Source organism: Uranotaenia lowii, chromosome 1 (assembly GCF_029784155.1).
Source record: "Uranotaenia lowii strain MFRU-FL chromosome 1, ASM2978415v1, whole genome shotgun sequence".
NCBI lineage: Eukaryota > Metazoa > Arthropoda > Insecta > Diptera > Culicidae > Uranotaenia > Uranotaenia lowii.
This window is the reverse complement of record NC_073691.1, coordinates 46,632,815-46,654,802: the sequence shown is the minus strand read 5'-3', so window position 1 is coordinate 46,654,802 and position 21,988 is coordinate 46,632,815. Positions and strand designations below refer to the sequence as shown.

General features: G+C 35.1%; 1 protein-coding gene across 3 annotated transcripts in view; it reads right to left on the bottom strand.

The window, feature by feature from the left end:
* The window catches only part of LOC129739612 (double-stranded RNA-specific editase Adar), a 184,358-nt gene that overhangs the window by 28,732 nt on the left and 133,638 nt on the right, over positions 1-21,988 (bottom strand). For 2 of the 3 annotated variants that reach the window (XM_055731091.1, XM_055731090.1), the window contains one exon: positions 15,628-16,024. In XM_055731091.1, the coding sequence (XP_055587066.1) occupies positions 15,628-16,024 (397 nt within the window). Of the gene's footprint in view, positions 1-14,409; positions 16,025-21,988 lie in introns of all 3 variants that reach the window. The other variant, XM_055731092.1, reaches the window with a different exon arrangement.

The window sequence follows — 21,988 nt, the reverse complement described above, 5'->3', positions numbered from 1 at the left end:
GGAATTTTTTACCCTTTTTTGAGATTTTCCTTTTTTTAAACTCATTGAGGGCTTTTTGCGACTCTTTTGAGTTTCTTTTGTCTTTTTTTTGACACTTTTAAGCTTGTTATAAAGCTATTTTCAGACTCTTTTAAGACTCTAAAGCACAATTTAGAGACTCTCTTGAATTTTTCAAAGATTGATTCGAGAATTTTCGAACTGTTTTGAGGCTGTTCTAAAACTCTTCTGAGACTTTTTCACAATCGTTTCAGGACTCTTGAGACACTTTAAAGTATTTTGGAGACACTTTTACGAATGTTCTGAGACTCTTTTAGGAATTTTTGAGTCTTTTAGACATTTTTGAGACCGTTTTGGACTTCCCTTTTTTCAAACTCATTGAGAGCTCGTGTGATAGGTCTGAGAATTGTTTTTAAATTGATCAAAAACTTTTTTAGGTCCTGTCGAGATTCTCTGAGGGAATTTCGGTGCTTTCTGGAGTCCTCTTAGAAACTTTTTTGAGTTTCTTTTGACTTTATTTGACACTTTTGAGCTTGTTTCAAAGCTATTTTCAGACTCTTTTGAGACTCTGAAGTACAATTTAGAGACTCTCTTAATTTTTTCTAAGTTTGTTTCGAGATTTTGAGGTTGTTTAAAAACTCTTCTGAGACTCTTTTACAATTCGTTCAGGACTCTTGGAACATTTTCAGCTATTTTTGAGACACTTTTGCGAATGTTCTGAGACTCTTTTAGGCACTTTTGAGTCTTTTAGGAATATTTTAGACTCTTTTTGGACTTTCGTTTTATAAAACTCATTGAGGGCTTTTTCAAGACTCGTGAGGTTGTTTTTAAATTGATCTAAAACTTTTTCTAGGACCTGTTGAGATTCTTTGAGGGAATTTCGAGGCTCTCTGGAGCCCTTTTTGAAACTCTTTTGTGTTTATTCTGACTTTATTTGACACTTTTGGGCTTGTTATAAAGCTATTTTCAGACTCTTTCGAGACTCTAAAGCACAATTTAGAGACTCTCTTAAATTTTTTAAAGATTGTTTCGAGAATTTTCTGACTGTTTTGAAGCTGTGTTAAAACTCTTTTAGAGTTATTCAAGGACTCTTGAGACTCTTTAAGGTATTTTGGAGACACTTTTACGAATGTTCGGAGACTCTTTTAGGAATTTTTGAGGCTTATAGGAATTTTTGAGAATTTCTTTTTTTCAAACTTATTGAGGGCTTTTTCAGGACTCGTGAGATTGGTCTGGGATTGTTTCCAAATTGATCTAAACCTTTTTCTAGGACCTGTAGAGATTCTCTGAGGGAATTTCGAGGCTCTCCTTTGAGTTTCTTTTGACTTTATTTGACACTTTTGAGCTTGTTATAAAGCTATTTTCAAACTCTTTTGAGACTCTACAGGACAATTTAGAGATTCTCTTAATTTTTTCAAAGATTTTTTCAAGATTTTTCTGACTGCTTTGAGGCTGTTTCAAAACTCTTCTAAGACTCTTTTACAGTTCTTTCAGGACTCTTGAAACACTCAAAAGTATTTTGGAGACACTTCTACGACTGTTTTGAGACTCTTTTAGGAATTTTTGGATCTTGTAGGAATTTTTGAGACTCTTTTGAACCTTTTTTCATACTCATTGAGGGCTTTTTCAGGACTCGTGAGATTGGTTTGAAATTTTTTTTAAATTGACGAAAACTTTTTCTAGGACCTGTTGAGATTCTCCGAGGGAATTTCGAGGCTCTCTGGAGCCCTTTTTAAGAGTCTTTTGAGTTCTTTTGACTGCATTTGACACTTTTGAGCTTGTTATAAAGCTATTTTCAGACTCTGTTGAGACTCTAAAGGACAATTTAGAGACTCTCTTAAAATTTTTCAAAAATTGTTTAGAGATTTTTCTAACTGTTTTGAGGTTGTTTTAAAACTTTTCTGAGATTTTTTTACAGTTCTTTCAGGACCCTTGAGACACTATGGTATTTGGAGACACTTTTATGACTGTTCTGAGACTCTTTTAGGAATTCTTGAGTCTTTTAGAAATTTTTTAGTCTTGTAGGAAGTTTTGAGACTCCTTTTGAACTTTCCTTTTTTCAAACTAATCGAGAGTTTTTCCTTACTCGTGGGATTGGTCTGAGAATGTTTTTCAATTGATCTAAAACTTTCTCTAGAATCTGTTGAGATTCTCTGAGGGAATTTCAAGGCTCTCTGAAGCCCTTTTTGAGACTCTTTTGAGTTTTTTTGACTTCATCTGACAGTTTTGAGCTTGTTATAAAGCTATTTTCTTGGGAGACTCCAAAGGACAATTTAGAGACTGTCTTGAATTTTTAAAAGATTATTTCGAGATTTTTCTGACTGTTTTTAGGCTGTTTTAACCCTTCGTTTCATAAAGTTACAAATATGCAACAATTAATTAAAACTGTTCTAAACTTCACATTTAGCTAAAAAGTAAATTTTTTTTTCGATGGGAATAATATTTATAATTTCAAGATCACGTTCAATTAAAAAAAAAATATTTTTAGTGTTTATAGGAACCAAAAAAACCCACTTGAATCTGAAAAATATGGAATGTGGAAAAAGCCTAATTTTTCAAATTTTTGGCCTAGTGTAATTCATATTGAGAATTTTTTTTCGACTCAAAAAAAATATTTTCGTATTCCCACTAAAGTAATTTACATTATAAACAAAATTTGAGATTTTTTTTTTGTTTTTTCTCTGATATAATGGGGTTTCAATAACTGTTGCAAATATGCAACACCATGCAACGGTAGTACCCTAGCTAGTTATATGGGTTCCATAGTGTGTTTTCGAAACTTGCATCGTTAAACAGTGTATTTGTTTCCCGATGACAATGTTTTCGTTATAAATGATTTATTATCATGTTCAGGCCGTATTAAGAGGGGGGGGGGGATGAGAAAAATTGCCCCCCCCCCCCCCCCTGAATAAAGAGGGCCCCCGAGATGAAAAAATAAAAGTTTTGCTCTTAACCGTTATCAAAACTAGAAAAATATTATAAAAAGTTCAAAATTTATCAAACTTTAAACTAGGACGGGTCCGAATAATTAACTTATTTAGGATTTGTAATTCAGCATATGTAAAACACATTATTTTGATTTTTTTTTCCGCGGCCCATTGGTATAACAAATACATATTTTGAATAAAAAAAAATGTCGGATGCCTCATAACTTGCAAAATAAGCATACACCAATTTTCAAAAGTTCTATATTATTCAACGTGATTCAAACTCAAGTACGGGGCTTTATCCAGAGAGTTTAAAAATCTAAAAACAAACAACGAATACGCTTTTTTATTTTTCCACTTGAAAATTCAGTACTATCTGCCAACATTCGATAACCGAGGTTTGAAGTATTGTTTTGCTTTTTTTTCTTAGAGATGAATGAATGATTTGATTGAAAATTACAATGCTCATTATTTTTTACTAAAGTATGAGCCGTTTCTTATTATCAATCGACGAAAAATGCTCTTTATTTATACTATTCAACCTTTTCCTGGAAACTCTGGAAGTTGATTTTAAATTGAAACTTTTTGTTCTCGAATTTAGTTTTATTTTTATTTCTTTTTTATTCTTAAACTGATTTCAAGTTTGAATTCTAATTTTAGAATCATGTTCCAAATTCTAATGCTCATTCCGAAGAAATCTTTATTGTTCTTTTAATTTTGCCAACAAATGATATTTAATAGTTTAATGTAATTTGTAATTGGATCATTCCTTCAAAACTAAATTGAGACTTTGCTCTTCAATATCAAGTTTGTTTATTAAAACTGGCATATAGTTATGGTATGATTTAAGATAAAGAATCTTTATCAGAACCAATTTAAATACGTTTTCGGAATTGATTTGTGTTGATTTGTTCAAGGTTATGTTCAGAAAAGTTGTATAGGTAAGAAGCTTTCCATTTTGCCGCCGGTCGTGGCCTAGAGGATAGCGTTCCAGCCATCTAAGCCAGAGTCCATGAGATCGAATCCCGATCACGGCACATATAGTGCTCTTTCCGTGGTCTGGTGGTAAGATGCTAGCCATAAAATCCTTGAAAGATGTACGCCTTAGAGTTAAGTAAATTAGATCTCTTCAATGAAACATGAAGTTTCACTGAGATCCTATATGTGTGTGTTCGTTTTTTTAGCACCTTCAAGCAAACGTAAGAAATAATTTCCTCAGTAGGTGGTATATTATCGCATAACTACTCCTAGCTAATTTCTCGAGAGTCTTTGTAGTCTAGTGGATAAGCTGGTGCGAGTCTGGTTCCGATGTGCCAGGCTGGGTTCGATTCCCGGTATCGGCGAGACAACTTTTGGGTTCGAATCCCATAAGAAACCGACAGGTAAGATGTGTTTCCTCTTATAACTGATTATATGAATGTTTAACCAGCTGCCAGCTGGCCAGGTATATGCACGGATGCCGGAATACCTCTAAGTTACCTGATTGACTCGTTCTTCCAAAATAAACCTACATACGAAGCCATGGGGTCGGTCCAAGAATGCATGTGAGCACATACTTAGGCAGAAACTGCGGTGAATCCGTGCACCCATGGTGGAAAACCAACATACATAACTACTCCCAGATAAATTCTTAACTTTCCGGTGTCCAGAAATCTAGATTTGCGAAGTTCCTGTGCGTAAACTATGATTAGTGCAAAAGAAATTAGGAATAAGCATTTATTTCCAGTTGTCGAGTGTGAAGAAAAAAAGGTGTAACCGTTTCATGTTGTTGCAAATTTGCAACAATTAATATTTTTGCTAAATAACCGAAATATGTGAAAATAATATTTTTTCCTTATTTTTCCCTTCATGTATTCATCATTGCGCACTATTGAGAATTTTTTCAAGAAAAAATAAAAAATCATGAAATGAAGGGTTAAGACTCTTCTGAGGCTCTTTTACAGTTCTTTCAGGACTCGTGAGAACAATCGTAAAAGTGTCTCCAAAATCACTTTAAGGTATTTTGGAGATTCTTTCACAACTATTCTGAGACTCTTTTAGGAATTTTTGAGTCTTTTAGGAACTTTTGAGACTCTTTTTGGACTTTTCCAGAGAAGATTGAAACTCATTTGAGCCCCTATCCTTCGGAGTTTTGGAGTGGGGCTCTATCAATACTCTTCTGAAAATTCAAAGACTTTTTTGTAGCAATCTAAATGTGAAGAACTTTAGAATCAAAAACAAAAGTTGAAAATTTCAGTTCATTGTCAAAAGAGGTTTTTTTTATATCAGTTTCTTAAATGTTACGAAGGAAAGCGTTCATATAAGTTTTCTCAAACAAATCACATAACAGTATTGTAATATGTATTTAATTGAAGGAATTCATCCGCAACGTTTTTTTTTCAAATATGTTTTACTTAATATTTGGTTTCAGCATCAAAATTTTACAAATTTCACAAAACAGTCCCTCATATTGAAGATTCTAATCTTTTAACAACCATGTGGATGACCACAGTAAGTTACGATTTATGCCTATAAATATAATTAAAAAAATAATTTGTTTTAACACGCTCACAAATTTAATCAAATTCTCATTTTAAACTAAATGAGGACAAAGAATAGAAAGAACAGAAGTATTGCAGAAAAATTTAATGGAATTTTTTAAGTTCTCTTTTGGATCAACGCTTGGTTTTCAAAAACTGGAACTGCTGCAGACAATGTATGAAAACCTTGTGTTATTTGGGATTTTTCATCGAAGTTGGGAATAGAAAAAATATAAGTTTTAGATAGACATATCATTGCAAATAACAAATGTGATTCTTTCTAACATTAAAATTTTCAAAAACTGTAGTTTTCGGCTCTTCTGACTCAAAAGGCTGCTGACCACTAATCTAGGGAGTAATTTTTACATTTTTTAGGAATCTGCGATCAACGTCCCAATAATCTTAAAACTTATCAGATAACTACCAGCATTAGATGATTGCTGATTTTATTGGAGATATTTCTTGAAGTCACATTCGTTGCTCATCCCGGGCAGAAGTTTTTGAAAAATGCTTAAAATGACAATCGTGTATTTTTTTCGAAAAAAAGTATAATCGAACTCCGAATGATCTTATATGGAGATTTTTTTAAATAACTACTGCAGTGGTAGGAAGTGACAACTTTAGAAAATTAAAAAAATCCTTCTTTCAAGTAAGATATTTAAGGTAATGGATTACCCTGATGCTTCAGAAATTAATTTTTTGTTGTTCAAACGAAGTCAACACAATACCTTAGACGCGCGTAATTATTCAACTGTTCCAATTGAACTGAAATTGTTATCGTGTTAGATAAGAGTTTCAATTTTGAAGAAGTTATCTATTGTAGTTCTATAAGGTATGAAGTGTTTTTACAAATTTACAAAATTTATCCACAAATTCATGAATAATGGTTCCTTTAAAGTTTTGCATACCCTGCTAGTTGTTGTTCAAATTTTAATCCTGGAAAAAAGTACAGTTTAAGCACGATTTCTAAAAACTACACCAAACACGCACACACAATATCTAGTTACCAAGCCTTATTACATTACGAAAGTCCACGCGATTGTTGCGGGATTTAAGTTTGTGATCTTTTGAAAAATGTATCAATATTACTGTTATTTTTGTCCACACAGCTTTGAAGTGATTTGATTTGGTTTACATCCTCTTTCATGGAGAAATAAAGCGGTTCTATCGATCCGGAGACGAAAATATTACAATAAATGGATATGGGGCACACAGCAAACAGCGAAGATCTTTCGATTTGATTCCGAGACACAAAGATTCAGTTTCGGTTTTTCGGGGGCAAACACAGCACTATTCAAATCGATACAGTTTAAATGTATTTGAAAAAGTCAATGAAAATTCTGTTGCACAGGTTTGTAAAGAAAATGGGAAAATCAATAACAAAAAAAAAAACAAAAAAAAAAACAAACGAATAATGGGAATTCTGAGACGCGAACACGCACACGCACACAGTTTCACATAAATTTTGTGAGAAGAAACAAATTTTGAAATTAATAATAACTCAAAAGAAATTGAAAGAAAAACTGGTTGACTAGTGGAAATAAGTTAAAATAGTCTTTTAAATTGGAAACCTTTTTGACATCTAATTTCACAAAAATTCATCCTTTTGGTTTGAGCACAAGCTGCACAACTATAGTTCCCCATCTTCATCAAGTCAAAAAGTGATGAAGTGTATATTATCTTTTTCGGACTACAATTTGGATTCACTTTCATTTTCACCATACAAATTTGACCCGCTCCAATAAGCTGAAGCAGTTCCGTCAAAACGTCAAAATTCAATTCGTCAACATTTTTGACAACACTTCTGTAATCTTTTTCTCGTGCCGCGAGAATTTGTGATGCGAGAGCGCTCAACAGTCGCTAATTTGAACCGATTCTTCAAAAAAAAAAACGACTGAACCGTGACTCTTAAAAAAAGAACCGTGGATCGAAAATGAGCCGTGACACGTCGCTCAACACAACGCAGGTTGAAAAACTTGATCGCTAGAAAATGCAAGAGCGGAGAGTGGAGAGCCGACCGTTCTTTCGAATCAAATGAATCGTGGTTAGAGCGCAGAGATGCCAGGTGTCCTGATAAATCAGCATTTGTCCTGATTTTCGAAAGACCGTCCTGATTTTTTAAATTGTCCTGATTTTTGATAAATGGTCTTTAAAATGTACTGAGTTGTCCTGATTTTCAAAAAAAAATATCTAAATTGTAATTGAATTTATTGTTAAATTGGTAAAATCATCAGGATATCGAACAAATCTGCAATGAAATAGTTTAACGGATAATAATCTTCGTTTCATATGACATTTGAATGGTGTTTTTTCATATAAACGGGAGGTCAGGCAGTATTCTTCTTAACCTCTATTGCATAAATTAAGGCGTCAACAGTACCTTTGTTTCGCCTTTTTTTTATGCAATTTAAGCTAAATTAGCGATGTTCTGAAAAATCCTGATTTTTTTCTTTTCAAGGTGTTCTGATTTTTGACAAAACGACCTACCATCCCTGTTAAAATAGACCTAGCCATGGCTCGTTCGTTCTTTCCAAAAGAGCTGGTTCAAATATGTAGCTCTTGGTTGCTCTCCCATCACTGAACAACCAAAGCAACATAGCCTGAAGAGCGGAGAACAACAGTTTGTTCGTTCTCTCGAACCAAAAGAGCCGTGGTGGTTCAAAAAAGAAACTAACCGCGGATCGAGAAAGAGCCACGGTTTGAAAAAAAACCGAGCACACAATGGCGAGCGAACAGTTCATTCGATCGAATCGAACGGCTCTCCATACTCCGTTTTTTCCGTTCAGTTTATTAACCAGAGTTGAGCGGCGAGTCACGGCTCTTTCTCGAACCGTGGCTCCTTTTCGAACCGTTGTTCTTTTTCGACATTTTTTACCAAGATTCAGGAAAGCTCGAATATAAAAATCAGGCTAAATCAAGCTTGAATAAAAAGCCGAGCTGACTACTTTTTTGAATCTATTTTACTAAAAAAGTTTAAGTTATTGGTAATCATGGTATCATAATAAATTATGAGTTCTAGATCCCTTTTATAGGTATTTAAAATTCAGCCCGATGATTTACTAAGCTGTTGGTTCAATTGTGCGTGCGTTTGTACCTATTTTGTTCACGCATTTTAATTAGGCTTAACGAATTTAATGAACTTTCGATTGACAGTTCAACCATTCAGATGTGGATTTTTTTACGAAATAACTTCAAAATGAGAAAAATATTCAATAAAATAAAAAAATTAATATTTCTCATAAAAACGTTCATATTGGCTCCAAAAAAGGTATTGAAAACAATTTTAAAAAAATTGGAAAATCAATCCAACTGCACGATAGAATACGTACCTTGAAAAAAGGTCCTTTAGAAAAAAGTATCACTTAACAAATTAAAAAAAAATTGAAGTTAGAAGAACAAAAAATCGCTCTACGATTTCGGAAAATGTTTACACATACTCAAATAGGTTGAAATTCCATGTTAGGCTATATATTGTCCTATCGGTTTTCCGTTTATAACAGACATTAAATAAAATTACACCAGTTCGTTTTTCTGTTTGATGGTGAAAATTTTCCATTTAATTAGAGATTCATACGGTTGGGAATAAAGAACACAATTGGATGAACATTGTATGCACAGGAGGATTGGTCGATCTTGGAACGATCTTTGAGAGATCAATCTTTTCAATTTAAATTTTCGATTTTTTGGATCGATTCTTTAGCATGAAGAAAATCGATTAGACCGGTTTATTTTCGATTCGATCATTCGATCTTTTGGATTCTTTTTCTCACTGACCCGAGATATGAAGATCCAATTTTGAATTTCGATTTAATAGCAAACAGCGCCGTCTGATAAAAGCTTGTCAGATTTACCGGTTTTACCTGGACTTGCTTGAATATTTAATACAAAATTTAGGAAAGATCCTCTTTGGGCAAATTATCCAGGTTTCGTAGAAAAAGCTCGTTTTTCCCAAATTAATAATTTTATTGACAAAACCATACCAAGAACTTAAACTGAGCTTTTAAATATATTGTCTTTTAAATTTTCGAGTCCGAGAAAGAAATGTTTGAACAAATTTTATCAAAATACAAATAAAGTTAATTTGGAAGCCTAAAGTATAATTCAAAATTCTGCAGATGTGAAATTTTTCAAGTGTTGCTGTTTATTAATTTATTAATTTAGGCGTTTTGCTCGAATTTGCCTAGATTTTGTGTTCAAAATTTTGAAATCACTATTGCCTGAATTTGCCCGGCTCGGATATTCACGGGGAAAACTCGCGCACCCTTAGTCTAGTCAATATTGGTACTTTAAATTAGATTTCCTTATGTGGAATTTTTGTTTGCAGATTTGGAGTACATTGAAACGTTCTTTGTTAAAAATGGAAAAGATAGATAGATCTTTTCCTGAAAATCAAACAATTATTATGTATAGAGGACTAGAAAATTATAAAAAAAAAATCGTCTTTAAATTTGTTACGCATCATCTGTTAGAAATGGGATTCGAACTCCAGATTAAACCTCAGGGTTTAGATTTTGCAAAACATTTAGATTTCCGAACTGTAATTCAATTTGGAAACAAAATTTAGATCACAATTTAAATTAACATTTGCACATAGAGTAGGCAACTTATATATTCGATAGATACAGTTAAGTCTGCTTTATGTCTTCTTGAGAAACATTGCAGCAATTACTTCACTAGAATCGGTATGAAAGAACCTTTCTTTGTGGACATAAAATCAGACAAACCTGAAAAATCAGGCTCAATGGCAACCCTGACCACGGGTTTTTTGGTTCGAGAGAACGAACGAACGGCTCTCTGCTGTTCTTCGCTTTTCTCTTTATGTTGACCTGCAGACACGGTTCAATACTGAGTCGCTCACATGAACCGGCTCATGGGTCGATTCACGATGACGTAATTCCATTTTGTGGTGACAGTTCGCAGGTTCTGTTTTCAAAACCTTACGAACGAAAAATGGAGTGCGGTGAATAAATTTTTGTGGTTGTAGGTAGCTGCACGGTCAAGTAACGGAACTCAAAACTCAGTTTAAGGATAGCAAAAAAACAAGTTTCATTAAACTTAGCACATTTTTGGTTTCTTAACGGTAATCTCTCTTCCGGGAATGAATAGAAAGTTGAAAAATCTTACTGAATCAAAGCAATCGAAAGATTCCTTTTAATTCAACCACGGTAAATGAAAAGTTCGATTGAATCGAAAACGTTCACTGAAGAAGGTAGTAAGTTGCTATAGAAATACTGGTATATGAACTTTTCATTTACCGTGGTTGAATTAAAAGGAATATTTCGATTTCTTTGATTCAGTTGAATCATTCAACCAAGTAGGCTCACAACACAACAGAGTGAAAAATCTTAAAGTATTTGAAAAGAAGGTTCGATAATTGAAATGTGTCAACATTTTTCCAACCCGTTTTTACATAAATTTTTGTCTGGACCAATCCATTTTACAATGAATATTCCATGGCAGCGCTTCTAAATACTTTTAAAATTACCATCTTATATCATAATGTGGAAGCTTCTTCGTAATGCACATACTTGTAAGACGACACAGCATTATGACAGAAGAAAAACAAAATGGAAGTTTTTATTATCCCAAAATTGAGCTGAGTAATATTGCTTAAAATGTGGGAGCAAAAACTATATCAAAACCCAAATGTTAGGTTTGTTTCCTCAGCGTGTAGAATTGGAAAATAAGGAGTCAAAAGCGAAATGCACCATTTGAATATCTTCGTAACTAAAGATTATCATCGATTAAATGTATCAAACTATTTTATTACAGATCTGTTTGATGTTTAGTTTAGATATTTTTTGTAAAATCAAGAACAATTCAGTATGGGAGAGTGGGGAATCATGGGCCACTTTTTTTCGTTGTTCCATAATTTCTTTATTATAAAAGATAAAATGAAATAAAAAATGGTATGGTTTTCTATTTTTTAAAGGTATCATTAGGTATTTTTTAAATTTTTTAATAAGTTATTTTCTCCTTATTCTGAATGTTTAAAAAAAAGCAATATTTTTTGGTTTTTGAAAAATGGTGGAGAATCGTGAACCACCAAATCCAAATTGACCAAATAACATGCAAAGTTTATGAGTTGATTCAAAACTGTGATTTCCTAATTCATTTCGTTTCAATTCATTTTAAAGCAATTTCAGATGATGAAATAAAAAAGAGAGCTGTGTATGATCGAATAAATTCAAAAACCTGGCTCGCGAACGTTTTGGCAAAATTTCTTATAAATATAAGATGGACAAAATATTTTTCATAACTCTTCATTTGGCATAAGAAAACTTTACAGATAGGAAAAATGTATTTTAAGTTCTGAATGTGTATAAAAACATAAAAATACAGGTGATACAAGATGTGTGACCCACGATTTCCAAGCTATGATTTGCAAATTGGTTGCGTTTGTGTGACTTATTGATGTTTCATCGAAAATTCCTTTTCCACGTGAAAGATCATGACAAAACTAAGATCATAAGCGTATGAGCATATTTTTGTTATGCACTTTAGGTTCCCCATCGATGAAATAAGGGGGTGTTTTTTAATTATGTATGTAATTAAATTTTTCTAACTTTTTTTTAGCTTGATAAATAAAAGAAGCATATGATGCGTATTTCAGTCAACTACATATAGGAATATATGCTCACGCAAAGCGACGACGATGACAGTTGGTTTGAGATTTTTATCTCAACACACATCTGAGATATTAAAAGTGGCCCACGTTTCCCCAAGGCCCACGAATCCCCACTCTCCCCTACATTTTACATAAAATCATTCAAAAATTAGCAGAATTCACGGCCCTGCTCTGGGCTTCCTATACGGTAACTTTAGACTATTCTTAAAGGCGTAAAATTGATCCGTAACTAAGAACCTCCACCATCTGCAAAATAAAGGGTAATTTTGTAGGAGCAATATTACCCCTTATTTCGATTAAGTAGAGTACGCTCGAATCGGTACTCTATCAAAAGACTTGCTCAAGTAAACATAAACTGCATCAACATGTTGACGTTTGTCAAGCCTAGTAACCAACTTCGAAACCCACGTCTTGTGTAATGTGTAATGATTACCTTGTAAAGACCCATGTACCCATCGTCAGAGAGCAGTGCGTCCGATTCCTTGGTTGAATCCTCAAAAATAAGACTCTAAATTTTACGTAGTGGCGGTCGTGGTTATGGGCTTTCGACCTTATCCGCAGTTGACTTTGTAGGAGGAGGCCAAAAACGTAGGGTTGCCAACTTAAATGATAGATGAATACTGGACCACGGTTGGAAGCTTGTCTTGTAGAGTGCGTCCAGGTTGAAGTTGTAAAGATAAGACTATACCTTCTGCGTTGTGGATGCCTTGGGAACGCCGCATCCGTGAGAAGGATATCTGGGGAGTATCTGAATAAGGTCATTCCCCAATGATCGAAGTGGTAGGGATAAGACTTCACCTTCCTCGCTGTGAAGATCTTAAAGTCCCACGCATGAGTTGAGACAGCCGCTTGTCCAGAATCAGCTGCTCTCGACCGATACACGATGGGTAAAAGTCGACTCGACTCGAGTCCTAGTGATGAGAGATCGGACCTCGAGTCGTTAGAGATGTTGCTTATGCCCGGAGTCATCGCGAGGAGAGATCAGATCTTAAATAGCTTAAGGAGTGATCAGGCCTCTAGTCGTCTAGAGAAGGGGTATGCGAGTCATTACGACGAAAGGTCAAAACTAGAGTCGTTAGAGAAAAGATCAGGCCTTGTGTCGTCTAGAGAAGATATATGTGTTTGTGTAAACCTCATTAAGGGGAGAGGTCAGTTCTCGGGTCTTTAGAGGATAGATCAGGTCATTCATCGTAAAGAGGAGAGGTGTTGTTCAAAGTGGCTTCGTAAATCTTTATGCCATGTAGCGAATAGCATGAGTATGACCTATCATCATTAAAAAACTATCAAATAAGTGTGCAATACTCGTGTTGATTTTGTAACGGAGTCTCTCATCCCTCGGGTGAGAGTAGTTTGTAATTGCCAATTGACTACCAAGCCACCCGTTTCAAACGATTTTTACAATTTCAAATAATTTGTTTATTATCAAAGGTTTTTCCTCAAAGTTGTCATTCTACTTACAATGACAACCTTGACCAATCAGAAAGAGTGGATCTAAGCTCCAAAAATAGTTGGCCGCCAAATTTGTTTTTGTTCCACAGTTAGTAAACGTATACACATAACAGGACACATATAGGTACAGTACAGTAGGTTGCAGCAGTAGTTTCCATTACCTCCAAAGGTGGGAAGGTGGTGGTGGTGGTGGTGGTTTTGGTGGCATTCACATGAAAGTTGTACGTGTAGTAGTGACAGAAATGCGGTTTTCCAATTTCGTTCTAAAATTACCACAACCAAAGAGGGGGAAGAAAGAAAAGGGGAAGAAAAAACAGAAAACTAATCATAGTAATACAAATAAAGGGAACAGAAAATGGAATTGTAATACAATAAAAACGTAAAAGAAGTAATACGATCAGAAAGACACATATACACTACACGTTAAGGTGACACAGGTACGAATGGCTGCTAGAAGCTGCTTTTGGTTTCAATAAAGGACCAATAAACGTAAGAAAACCAAACAAAATAAAATGAAACACAAAAACGGCAATCGGTGAATGACACATTGCGAACACGAGCATTTTGCACTGAAAGAGATTAACGGATACATTTTGTGTGAACATTTACACAGATACGGAAACCAAAATAAAACGTAAAACATTTACAAACATCGATTAAAGAATACACGATAGAGAGGGGTGTGTTTTCGGTATATGTGCGCTCTCCGAGGTGTTTTTAAAAAACTCATACGACTATAAATCAATAGACAGATACATTTATATAGATAGAGAGAGAGAAAGAATGATAGAGATAGACATACGGATACAGAAATCGAAAGAGAGATTTTACACAGCGAGACTTAAACGGAAATTATAACGGTAAAATAATAAGAAAAAAATATACTTGCTTTCTAATCGCTTCTTCCACGCTACATTCTTTTCATTGGAATTTTTAAATAGATCTAAACTTTGCTGAATTCTTTCGACCAGCTGCCGATGCCCGCCGATGATAGGCGGGGAAGCAGCAGCAGCAGCAGTGTTGCTAGTATGATTGTTACTGTTATTAATTGTGGCGGCGGCGCAGGCGGCTGTATTGGGATTCATCGGCGGGCCAACCGAAGACGAGGAAGAACAGAAGGAGGACGGCGACGGTTGTTTTTGGTGCTGCGCACCACGGAGCAACAGCGATGGATGCAATTGATGGTTCGGCTGCTGCTGCAGCTGGTTGCTGTGATTGTAGCCAAGGGAACTGCCACTACTACTAGTATTTACAATGGTTCGGATGCCGCCTGCACTAGCATTGGCACCGTTGGCATTGGTGGTGGTGGTGGTGTTGTTGATAGCGGCTAAGTTTGGTGGTGATGATATCAGTGGGGTTGATGGTTGTTGTTGTTGTTGTTGGAGGTGTGTTGTAGGATTTTTGGTTGACGGTAGTGGTAGTAGTGGTGTTTTTGATGGGGTTGTTGTTGTTTTGGTTGTTGATGGCAGAGCATTAAAGGAGTCATTATTAATAACATTATTCGAACGCTTTGTCGGTTGGTGGTTACGATAGTTGTAGTTATCGTTGTTGTTGTAGTTGTTCACTTGGTTAGTATCAGTAGCTAGATAAAGGTTGTTAGTATTGCTACTACCGTTGCCATTGGCGACGAGCTCAATGGCCGCTGCAAAGGCATTCGTGTTATTGCCAATTTTGCCTTGCTGCTGGTGTTGGTGATGAATTTGGTTGCTACCACTACTGTTGTTACTGTTACTGTTACTATGGTGATGCTGCTGAACCACCGGCTGTTGTAGTAGGCCGTAACTAATGTTGTTGTTTTGTTGGTATTGGTGTTGCGGTCTGTGTTGCGTATGATGTGGTGCGTATGGATGATGATGTTGATGATGGTGGTGGTGCGGTGAGTGATTATGGTGATGGTGATGATACGGGTTTTGGTTGTGATTGTTGTTGTATTGATAGTGATAATGATCATGAACGTTTTTCTGGTAGGGATCTGGATAGGACGGGGGAAAACCGGGCGTGTTGCCATTGTTATTATGGTTAGTTTTATTGTTGTTGTTGTTATGGTTGAAATTGTTATGAAATCGACTGAAATTTGAACTTGGATTGGGTTCAGAAGGGGAATTACTGTTGTTTGCTGAGTGCACATTGTTGTTGTTGTTGTTGAGATTGTTGTTGTGATGATGGTTGGCTCCGTTCTGGCGCTCCCGTGGTCTCGATTGGTGAGTTTCCTTTTTGAGAGTCGGTTCTTCTGTCGGTTTGGTGGCTGGTGTTGTTGCCGTTGCTGGAGCAGCAGCAGCAGGAGTTTCCGCCGAATCGACGATGGCCGGGGGATCCGTCAGCGGGAACATACTGTTGTCGATCATTGGATCATCGCTGGTGAAGTCCACATTGTGGAGGGGTTTGATGGGCGTCAGTGTTGCCCCATCCTTGAACTGGATAAAGCTCCGGAGTGCAGCAGCTGCGGCTTCGATGCGGGCCAGCTTTTTACTTCGACCATGGCCAATGAACTTTTGACCATCGACCTGGAAATGGAACAGAAAAGAAGGAACAAAGTTAGAGGGATTTATCCTTTCATGAAAGTAACGCAAAAAGTTGCGACACTTATTCAAAATTGTAGGACTTAAAAGCATCAAATTTTGTAAATTGTGGATGTAAATTGATGAAAATTTCATTGAAGTTCCCCGCAATCTTAACATATGCAAATTTTTGTGATGTTCTGTCAAGTGGTTTTTGAGATAGCGTCCAATGAAGAAATTTGACTTTCATTGTTGGGCAACACGTGTGCATCTATAATGCATACTATGAACCACCCTTTTTATCCAATCAAGGATATTTTTGATTACGTATTCTATTTCCTGAAGCTTGACCTTCTAAATAACTCAAAATTTTGAATTTGGTCGAAGTTATAACAAATTTAGCTGATTGTCCTCCTTCGGCACGAAAGCAACATATTTCACTTTTTATCACTTCACCACAGTTTTTGCGTAATAATACGATTCCAGATCCAACTTAAACAGAGTCTAAACTTTGTAGGCCCTATTGAAATGCTTTGCTGAGTAAATGGTCGCATTTGGAGGCTGTCTTCTTCGTATTTTTAGACATTCATCGTTTTTCCACAGATCGTTAGCCTCCTCAAGTATTAGACATTAAATTTTTCAATTTTTTCTCCTTGTTTATCTCCGGGAAATACAGGCGAGACTTGTCAACAAATAGCTTTTTGGTTGGAAACCAGCCAGATGACCGCTAAAGAGTTCGTTTTGATGTCCACTCCGGTTTTCTTTTTTTTTAATATCTTCCAGTCGAAATATTTACAGCTAGACGAACCAATCAGAAAAACTTGACTTTTTTATCACTTCCTCTATTAATATTTTCGGATTCGGCTTGAAAAAAAAAAACTCTCACATTCCTCTCACTTAATGGAATCAATAACCCTCACTTTTACTCCAATTTTACACACTACCAAGAGGACTTCTAGGACTTCTTTAACAATTCACCTTATAAACTTTGGTCGAATAGTTGATTTCCAGCTGTTTTTGGGTTTCCCACTGACACTTTTCTGGATTTTTCTCGATCCTGCCCAAAAAAATTTGTCCATGGTTTTCAGTTTTGGACGCTATCTCAAAAACAATTGTCACCAAATTTTGTACACTTACATATTACATTACTAGGTAGCTTCACTGAAAATTTCATCAATTTCCATCCATGCATTGAAAGTTATTCACAAAACAAAGTGTTTCATTTTTTCGAATACACTCCTTATATGCCTTAGCCTGACCACTAATCCTTGGACATTTTGCAATGGTGGTCTGTCCAGAGACCAGTATCTAGAATCAAACTTCACAATTCAAAGTCAAGAAATTCGGAGTCCAAAGATTAGAGTCCACAATTTAAATTCTATCGTTCTAGTTCCTGACTCAGAACGTTAGCCTCCGCAAGCATTAGACATTAAATTTTTCAATTTTTTCTCCTTCTTTATCTCCGGGAAATACAGGCGAGACTTGTCAAAAAATAGCTTTTTGGTTGGAAACCTGCCATATGACCGCTAAAGAGTTCATTTTGATGTCTACTACTGTCTTTTTTTTTTAATATCTTCCAGTCGAAATATTTTGCGCACGATTTGACCACCGTGTTTTGTTAATTTCACCGGTGGGCAGCTTTTCTCCTTGTAGAAATGAAGCCAGGCCTATTTATAAGTTAGCTAGACCATAGGTCGGCAACCTGCGGCTCTTTCTCAATGTGTGAAAATTTTGAAAATCCTCGAAATTTGCTAGAGCAAACGGACGCAACATAAGTTCCTTCAGTTCAGATAATATTTCCCAGGATTCAAAAAGAAACCAAAAAACTACTATAGAACAAATTAACAGCATCTTGCCAGTTTGCAACCAAGTTGAGATTTAGAAATCAGTTAACGTTCTTCATAAAAGTCTGATATAGCCTGGAGAATTTTTTTTTTCGCTGGCACGGAAGTTTTCCGTTGAATTTGATTTTCTGATTTAATCGGATAAAAACCGAGCATTTTTAATCGTCAAATAAAGTCCTCGCTGTTAAGATTATGAAATTGAGTTTGTTTTTCTTTAATTGATTATTTTTAAAATAAATTTGCTTTACCACCATTCTGATCAAATATGAACATCAGATGATGATTTTGATAAAGCTTTGAATAATAATTGTTTTGTGCATTAAAATTTCTATCTTAAAACATTTAGTATATAAATTTTTCAAATATTGAATTCCATCTCTCAACGTTCCTTGTCCAATCCATGAAAAAATTCAAGTTCTTCGTTCTAATTTTGAACATGAGTTCAAGTGAACAAAGTTTTCAAGTTTGTTTAAAAATATTTTTTTAAACCGGGAGCTGAGTGCTTGTCTAATTTTAGAAATTCATGTATAATATGCATATTTTTAGGTATTTATTCGAAGGAGAAACTTTATTTGGTGATGATGCATTTTCTTCCATAAACTTTAATATATCTACTAACAACTTTAAAATCTTTTTTTAAATTCTAAACCTAATTCCTAATCCAGCAATTATTTTTAAAACGTCATGGCTGTTCTAAAAGTTGATTTGGATTTCTAAGTCTTTATCAGAATTTTGGTTTTGGTTTGTTCTATTAAGTGATGATAAAAATAACGTCAAAAAACTAAAATTTGAGTTTAAAAGATCGGTTCGTTCAACTATTTGAAATTTTTGAAATTGTTTTGTTTTGAAATATTGAAAACAAACATTTTCAAAAATCAAATAGATTAAATTCCAAATCACTAATTGTATAGAAATTTAAAACATGAATTTGTGATTAGAATTCATAGAAATTTTGACAGAAGGACCAATCTGAATCCATGATATATTTGAGAATCAGAGGTTTAGACATTATTTTTAAGATTTCATAAGTATGGAGAAGAAACAACTTGGAAACGATTTCGAGCAGAATTGAGAATTTAAACTGAAATTTTCTTTATCGAAAAATATAATTTTTGAAACCTTTTTTTTTATTTTATCAGAAATCAAAATAAGAACTAGAGAGCTGAATTAGAATGCTTGGAAAGAAAAAATTTAAAAGAAATTTTTAACCACATTTTATAGACCACATCTCGCGACCGATTGTTAAATTTTGTCAAATTTTGACTAGTTTTTTTCAATCCGGAAAATGAGCATTTAAGAATTAAAATTTGTTGGTTCATTTATTCTTAGGGCCGGAAAATATTTATCTATTTAAAATGATTGTTTTATGCAACAAACAAATGAACCTCAATGGATTTTAACGAATGTTCAAAACCAGAAAAAATTCCAGGCTTATTTGTAGAATTTGACACAAAAATAATAGTGACAAACCTTTTTTTTTATATGAATTTACATCTTGTAGTATGCATTTTTATAATATAAAATTTTCAATGCTTCTTTTTTATATTTCAACAGAACACATCGAAAGTCTATTTTTTATCTGGGAAAAGGTGTTAGGAAAGAATTGCACCAGAGCTTGAAATGATAAATGGTAAATCGCCAACTGTTACTAAGCTGTGCCCGTTATGAAAATGTATTGATTCAGAAGAAAGAAAATCGCTTCCGTTTGCCAATAAAACAAAGAAAATCTGTGGCGTTGTGAAAAAGGATAACAAAACTGAGTTAACATCAGGATGCATAACTTAACGATCACCATATTTGTAGTAAGGATAAAACGAATCACGGCTCTTTGAAACTTGGACATTTTCTTAATTTGCAATTTTTGGCTCTTCTGTCTCAAAAGGTTGCCGACCGCTGATCCAGTGTCAAGAATTAAGCGTCCAGAGTCATAACTAAGAGTCCAAAATCAAGAGATTACAGGGTGGCCACTCAAAATCAATTTTTGATTTCTCGCATTTTTCCCGTCTTTTTCCTGCATGGTCTCACGAAATTCCCGATTTTGTAAAACAGAAAACCAAGCAAAATTCCGAATATTTTTTTTGAATATTAATTTCTTTGAATGGTAAATGATCTTTCAATGAATTTTTGTTGGTTATTTTAACCAATTAAACTAAAAATCATTAAATTGATAATTTTATCAAAATAGAACCACTGCTGATTTTTTTTGGTTGTTTTCAAGTTGAACTATACGAAAAACTTTCTACACTTACACCAGTGGACTTATATTGATTAAAATTTGTGTATTAATCGTTTTTTCGCTGTATTTGTTTCTCAGATATTTTAATTTTTTTCGTCCATCAAGCTTGCCTCTCTCTGAGCGTCAGATAACACCTCCAATTTTTTCGCCTCCAGTTCCTTAGCCTTATTTTCTGCCTCTCACTTCCGTTTTGCTATAGTTTCTTTCAGATTCTTCTCTATTTTTTGCTTTTAAGGACTCGACATACCTCGCGTGACAATTGCGAGCATACTGCATTGACGATTTCGTTACGGTTATTCCCATTGTTACAAGGAAGCAAGTTAAAACTAGTCGAAACCGATCCAACTCGGCAGGAAGATCCTTTTCGACCTGGTAGAATTCATCGAAGTCAATTAGAAAGAGACTGGTGATCAACTGTCAATCCATTTCTACTTGTTTCGACCTATTTCGACCAAACTTCATTGAACAGACTTTCACTAAGTCAAAAATTCCCGACTTTTCGAAAGAATTCCCGGCTTTTTCCCGCTATTTTCCCGTTGGATTTCAAATCACGTCTTTTTCCCGCATTTCCCGGATGGGTGGCCACCCTGAGATTAGCATGCAGAGTTCAGTATTCAGAGTCTAAATTCAGAGTACAGAATCCACAGTCCAGAGTCTAAAAGATCCCTTAGTCCAGAGCTTAGTTTTTAAAATTTAGCATTCAGAGACCAAATTTTAGAGTCTAGAGTCAAAATTCAGTCAATCAAGCGTTCAGAGCCAGGAGTCTAGCATCAAAATTAAAAATTTGGAGTCTAGAGTCCAGAATCTAGGGTCAAGATTTAGGCGTTCAGGGGCAAAACATAAGCGTCCAGAATCAAGAGTTCAGTGTCCAGGGGAAAAATTCATAGTCCAGACTCAATAGTCAGAGTCAATGTTCCGAGTCCAAAGTCAAAAATTCAATGTCGGAAGTAAAGAGTCTAGCGTCTAGTTTTAAATTTCATTGTCAAGCGTCCAGAATCTAGAACCCAGAGTAAAGATTTGTTCAGAGTCAAAATTCAGAATCAAGAATCAGAATTTTGGTGTCTAGCGTCAAGTCCAGAGTTCAAAATCCAGAGTCCGGTTGTCAGAGTGCAGCATTAAGAGACAAAATTCAGAGTCCATAGTACAGTGCCCAGAATCCAAACTCAAGTTTCTGAGTAAAAAATTCAGAGTCAGAAGTCGTGAGATAAGCGTTCAAATTGAAAGTCCAAAGTCCAGAGAGTTTAGATTCTAGAATCCAGAATCAAAAGTTTAGTGTCAATCCAGTGTCTTGCTTTTAGAGTCCAGTGTCCAGAGTTAAAATTTATAGTCAATTAAGTGCCAGGTGTCCAGAGTCTAGTGTCCAAATTTAAATTTCTAAATTTAGCAGAGACATGATTCAAGATTCCAGAGTCGAGAGTTAGACCTCTAAAGACAAAACTAAGCGTCCAGAATCAAAGGTTCAGTCAGTGTTTAGCGTTAAGAGCTCAGCGTCCATAGTCAAGAATCCAGAGTCCAAAAGAGCCCTAAGTTCAGATCTCAGTTTCAAAGTTCAGAGTTAGGAGACGAAATTCTGAGTCCGGTCTTCAGAGCCCAAATTCGAGATTCAAAGTCACATTTGGTCCTCCACGAAAAAATAACTTCAAAGCCCATGAAGGAAAAACTACTCGAGAGTGTTAAATCGTTTGACGTTAAATAAGGGTCAAATATAACAACCAAATATTTAACTTGACCAGACACGGTTATTTCGGAACCATAATACAGCAGAGGCCGAACTCCTTCCAATACGGTACTGAAACTGAGAAAAAAAGTGGCTACCCTGTAAAATATCCTTACACGCCTAAAATAGTCAAAACTTCTCCGAGTATCTTTACAGGCAGTTCAAGAAGCCCG